At 41.3% G+C, this 6,069-nt stretch overlaps 1 protein-coding gene across 1 annotated transcript; it reads left to right on the top strand.

Annotated features, from left to right (window-relative positions):
• The first annotated feature begins 2,498 nt into the window (after positions 1–2,498).
• Positions 2,499–5,860, top strand: LOC101159245 (secreted frizzled-related protein 2). Its single transcript, XM_023958131.2, has 3 exons — positions 2,499–3,079; positions 3,222–3,302; positions 4,548–5,860. Exons 1-3 carry the CDS (start codon positions 2,593–2,595, stop codon positions 4,850–4,852), a joined length of 873 nt encoding a protein of 290 aa, XP_023813899.2. The 5' UTR covers positions 2,499–2,592; the 3' UTR covers positions 4,853–5,860.
• Positions 5,861–6,069: the final 209 nt, after the last annotated feature.

Raw genomic sequence — 6,069 nt, 5'->3', positions numbered from 1 at the left:
AAAAAAAAAAAAGAGAAATCAGAACTTTCCAAGAGTAAAATTTGGAATTGTTGCTGACAACAACCCAGGAGAATTCTGCACAAATGTACAGAAGCTTGTAGTATAAGGGGGCCCTGCATACTATAGCTTACACTGATGATTTAGTTCAATCATAGCCATACAGTCATGGCTGTATGGGCCTAAAAGCAGGTGGAGAAATGCCAACATGTGGTTTCCAGTCAAGATTTTTTTTTTTGGGCAACCATTCTCTTTTTTTTTTTTAGATTTCAAAAAAGGCAAATGCTGACTTTAAACTGAAAAAATATCCATAAATTCAGATACTGTGAATGGACTGTTTCACAGTTAAAAAACGCTTTAATGATTAGGTCTTCTGTTGATCTACATTATAACGAACAGATGGAAAATGAATGAAAAATGTTTTTGTTCAAGCATTACAAAGCACACATTTCCGATACTTGATTTCTACTTTGATGTGAGATTTGTTGCATAAACTCAATTTCAAATCCAGTCCTTGCAGGGTGTTTTTAGTTGAAAAGAACAATACTAATCAACCAAAAAAAGAAAAATCAAATAAAAGAAAACGTTTTAAAGAAAAATCCAATGATATTGGCACTAGAAATGATATTTTCTACTAAATGTAATATACAAACCACATTCATAACATGGCGTTAGTTATTTTAAAGGGTAAACCTGACCAACATCTGCTCCACAAACCCCATGCTGACTCTATTAGACCTGTGCAGCAGAACCATCAGTTATGCCAAGCAGGAACACTCAGTCTTTTGAATGCACAATTCTGACAAGTATAATTCTCCTCGAATGGAATACATTTCGGAAAATGATCATAGAAAGGAAGCATTTGAAGTTAACGAGCTCATTAGTGCACCTCGCGATGATGCTTAGAGTCATGTGAGTTATCAACTGGCTTTCCAGGGATAAAAAGGATAAAACACAACTGAGTGCTCTTAATACTACCAATATAGGAGGTTTTAAAATATGTTTGGGACACAGAGCCTTTACTTGTTCCGTCGTTGCTCTGATGACATAAATTGCATAAACAGCCAAACATTTTTAAGCAAATTGTGGATTTGCAGAAAAGGAGAAATGGACTGAACTTGAATAAAATGTAGTTAAAAAAGCCAACTGGGACAATTTTTCAGAGGTTATTTGTTTGTTAAAGTCCCACTTCAATCATCTTTTGATCTATTGGAAAAGCGTTCCCAGTGGTCTTTTAATTACGATTATGCCGTTTGAGACCAAAATGGAAAACAAAAACTGTCATTTTCTAGGACAAAGTTTCTGCAGAGCGGTATGAGTTCTTTAGAAATTCACTTCAGAGATGATGTAGGCTGAACTCTTGGCATGAAGTAAGCCTGTCCCTATTTCCCATCATCCCTTTGTTGACGCTCTCTCCCTCTAGCTCACAGCCCCTCACACCCCTAACTTAACATTGCAGGTGCAACAAAAATGGGGAGCAATATTGGAGCTATGCAGTCATACAGTTTTAAACCAGATTCCATCTAAAACGAGGAAAACAAAGACGTTCGTGGATCTATTTGTCTGCGAGTAGATGCATCAGAATGGAGCAGAGCAGGGAGATTGTGGCCCGCGACCATAGCTTCTACTTCACCCCTACAAGGCTTTTTCCAACATTATTTTTTTCATCTGCTCCTGATTCACGATTTGAATAAAGACATACTCAGAAATGCAATTTTGAGCTTAGTTTTCTTTACACAGTATATCTCCTCCACCATCAGAAAGATGTCTTTAATGTTTAAAGGGTTCGCATTCTACTTCTCTGCTCTCACTAAGTCCCCAGCATGCACTTGTTTGCACAGATGAAGAATCTGAATCTTGAGGAAAAAAATTAAACTCCACTTGTCCTGAGGTCCAAGTCTGAGAAGAATCCTGTTGCTGCATGGAGCCTGGTGGGGTCTGGGGGCCGACAGGAGCCAGAGCAGCAGAGCAAAGGTGGGGAGCAGATTTGGTTTCCCCCCCCCCCGGGTGTGCTGAGAGGAGGTCTGCTTCTCACACCAGGCCAAGCCATATTTCACCATGTGGTATGAACCTGCAGACCTGCCCAGAGGATTTCACCACTCCTAATGATGGAAAATTAACGCTCCATTGAACTGAGCTAAATGCCCCCACTGACATTTCCAAACTATTTACAGCACGGGTCGAAACACAGCGAGCTGAGGGATCACTCTGGCTATGTTTCTGCTGATTTAAGCCTAATGAGGAAAAGCTGTCAGACAGATTCTGTTATGATTTCATGCAGGGCTGGAGACGAAAAAGGGAGGAAGGCTGTCAGGAAAATGACTGCTGGTAAAATACTAAGAGCTACAATTAGAAAGCATTATGTCTCTCAGACCCAGAGTGTTTTTTTTTATTTCCCTGAGAAGACAAATATGTCCACAAGGTTCACCTGACATGAGGAAACCAACTGTGCAGAATGGAGAAGAGGTCTCTGCGCAGACTCCTCCCAGTCATGTCTGGAAGAAAACCTCCTGTTAACAGTGGGTGCTGGCCAAAGGCGCGCGCTCCATCCACGAGGACCCACCAAGCTTTAGAACCCCTTCAAGGACGACCACCATGAGAGCCCTCATTTCCGCTGTGCTGCTGCTCACAACAACCCACTGCAGCCGCGCGCTTTTCAACTTCGACCAGCACGAGCTGCTGTTCAAACGGAACAGCTGCAAGCAGATCCCCGCCAGCCTGCCGCTCTGCCACGACATGGAGTACACGGAGATGCGCCTCCCGAACCTTCTGGGCCACGAGACCATGACCGAGGTTCTGCAGCAGGCGGCCTCCTGGATCCCCCTGGTGCAGAAGCAATGCCACCCGGACACCAGGAAGTTTCTCTGCTCTCTCTTCGCCCCCGTCTGTCTGGATGACCTGGACGAGCCGATCCAGCCGTGCAGGTCCTTGTGCGAGAGCGTGAAGCGCGGCTGCGCGCCCGTCATGTCCGCCTTCGGCTTCCCGTGGCCGAAGATGCTGGACTGTGAGCGCTTCCCGCCAGACAACGACCTGTGCATCCCACCTGTAGACAGCGAGAACCTGGTGCCAGTCACCGAGGAAGGTAAAAAAGCGTCCAGAAAATCACAGCAGAGGGACTTTAACAACCTGAAAAGGGGGAAATAGTTTGATGCCACACACTTTACTTTCCAAATTTCAGTAAATTATATTAAACTTGATCTGATTTATATTGTGTTTGTGTTTAGCACCTAGGGTGTGTGACGCATGCAAGGAAACTGATGAGAAGGACAACGAAATTGTGGACAGTTTGTGCAAGAATGACTTTGGTAAGTTAATCACTGAAGCATGACAATTTTATTCTAACAGGTTATAAAGACAGGAAAGTTTATTTAAAAAACAAACATGTATCATAAACTTCAAAAAGTGATTTTCTTTAAGTTGAAAAAAATAACATCTAATATGAAAAATACACGCTTGATATTTTCACCCCTTACGTCTATTGATGCAAATATGAACCAAACCCCATTTGGTTCCAAAATTAGCTTAATTTACCATCAACTTGAAAGCAAAAACATAAGCGGATCTTTAATTCAGTCGCTGGAAATAAATTCAGATGTGAAGGGGTTAACATCAAACCTTGTGGACCATTACTTGGTCAAGGAAGTTGAAAACAGCATTACTTTTTAGTCATTAAAGGAAAAATCTATTTTTTAAGTACAAACTTGAGCAGGACGTCAAAGCTAAAAAGCCTATTAACGAGAAAATGGATTATTGTCTGAGCGTTTTTAGGAATTTGTGTGTGATTTGTGAGGAGGATCCCGTGTGTTCTTCTTGCCTTTCCTCCTTGTCCTGGTTTTGGCACAAACACAATTTGGCTAAGCTAAACGGCGTTTACTTATACCGTCCCCCATGCACACACACTGATGACGGCTCAGCTGCCAAACAGTGGCACTTATGACCAAAAAGAGTGATGTTGGGTTCAGTGTCTTGCCCAAGGACACTTAGACACATGGTGGGAACCGAATCTGTCATATTGCGAGCAGAGGTCAACCGCTTCTTCATCATAGCTTACTTTCTGTCAACAAAACCTGTACCTCAAACAATTCATCCATCCATCCATCCATCCATCCATAATCAGAACCTGCTGTATCCCTTTTGAGGTCACAAGAATAGTGGCGCAGACCCAGCCATTGTTGGGCGAAGGCAGGTACACCCTGAACAGTTCACTTGTCTGTTGCAGGGCCACACTCACACACATGCACAACTAGGGGCAATTTCAAGACACCTGTTAGGCAAGCTTTGGGACTGTGGGAGGAAAACAGAGAAAACCCACACATGTACAAGGAAAACATGCAAATTCAGAAGCGCAGAAAGGTCCCAGCTGGGTTTCAAACCAGCGCTGTGAGACAAGAGCACCAACCACTACTCTAGCCCAAATTAAATAAATGCCATTTTATTCAGGAATATGAGGTAGAGTCATGCTCTTATAGTCCAGAAATGTGGCCATAATATGTTATTCATGGTGTCTAACCTAACATCAAACTTTTCCATCTCTCCATGTTCGTGTCAAGCTATGAAAATCAAGGTCAAAGACATCTCGTACATCAACAGAGATACCAAAATAGTCCCAGAGACAAAGAGCAAGATCATATACATGGTGAACGGTGTGACCGAGCGCGACCTTAGGAAGATGCCGCTGTTGCTGCGGGATGGGATGCAGTGCATCTGTGAGGAGATGAACGACATCAACACTGCCTATCTGGTCATGGGCCAGAAGACAGAGAGCCACCTGGTCATCACCTCGCTGAAGCGCTGGCAGAAAGGACAGCGCGAGTTCAAGAGGATTTCCAGGAGTGTTCGTAAGATGCAGTGCTAGGAGTATGAGAAGAGATCATAAAATCTGCATGTCAGTGTTGATAATTAGGTTTTAGTTGTACCCTTTCCATTTTTTTTTTCTGCACATATTGCAGCTATGGGCCAGGTGTGTAGCCTTTGAGCACATCTGGATTGCTTCTCAAACTTAAGAAGATGCATATAAAACTTGTGATCAAAGTAAGGAAGCCTGTGGATTTGAAATTGTTGTAAAATGCAGAAAAAAGGTGAAATTCCTGTGGCGTTTTTCCAAGTTCAGCTATTTTTGTTGCACCAATGACCCCTAGTGGGCATTTCTTAAATAGCACGTCTTTTTATGAGTTGTGTTTGTCAATTTCATTTTCAAGTTAGTGTCTGTCTTATTCAGTTGGGGGGGGGGGGGGGCACAGAAATACTAAAACACATGGCTGGGGTAAAAAAAAAAAAAAAAAGAAAGAAAAAAAGCAGTTACAGCTTTGGGATACATGGGATAATGGATTGTCACTACTGGCAGATGCAATTCCTGCATAAAAACAGTTTGTAAAACCCCAAAAGACACACTTTTGTCCTTTCTGGTGGTTCAAACAAGGTTTTTTTTACTTTAAATGTTCAGCAAACATATCTTACAGTAAAATGTACAAATGCTGAAACAGCTTCAGATGAGAGTCTGTGAAAAACCTTCTTTCCATCCTGTCTTCTCAAGCTAAAATGAGAGATAGCTGGCTATATTCTCTTTCTGTAAAATTTACTTATTTTTTCTCTGTTGTTTTTTACGTGCATATTTTTTTTATTACACATTTTGTTAATGCTTTTGATTTGCTGTGTTGACCAATAGGTTCTGTTTTTTAGGTATGAACTCTAAAAGTTGGACGTTTGGACGGTGGTGTTTTATAAAGCCGTATCTAGGCAAACTACAGAGAGATTGTGTGTATGTTTTACCATGTAAAGTATCTTTACATTACAATGTAAATATCAAATACTCTCATTAATTCTTTTTATTTGTTTTCAGCAAATAAAAGCTGCCGACCAAAAATGTGTAAATGTGGTCATATGAGACAAATAAGGAGGCTCTGAATGATTTTAATACTGATTTTCTAATAATCTCTCAAAACATCTGATTCCCAAGTTTAAATACTTAATTACAAAGGGAAAGAAAGTAAATAAAAATTCCTAAGTTACTCATTTACCAAATACTTAAATTACTTTAGAGTCTCACAAAGTGACCTAAAAAGGCAAAATTGA

This window comes from Oryzias latipes, assembly GCF_053564925.1.
Source record: "Oryzias latipes strain Hd-rR chromosome 1 unlocalized genomic scaffold, Olatipes_Hd-rR_3.1 chr1_Y".
Classification (NCBI taxonomy): Eukaryota; Metazoa; Chordata; class Actinopteri; order Beloniformes; family Adrianichthyidae; genus Oryzias; species Oryzias latipes.
The sequence above is the reverse complement of the archived record's forward strand: the minus strand, read 5'-3'. Positions and strand labels throughout refer to the sequence as shown.

Coding starts and splice junctions, on each gene's coding strand:
- LOC101159245 (XM_023958131.2), top strand. CDS start 2,593: ATGAGAGCCCTCATTTCCGCTGTGCTGCTGCTCACAACAACCCACTGC. Junction 3,080..3,221: donor GGTGCCAGTCACCGAGGAAG/GTAAAAAAGCGT, acceptor GTTTGTGTTTAG/CACCTAGGGTGTGTGACGCA. Junction 3,303..4,547: donor TTTGTGCAAGAATGACTTTG/GTAAGTTAATCA, acceptor GTTCGTGTCAAG/CTATGAAAATCAAGGTCAAA.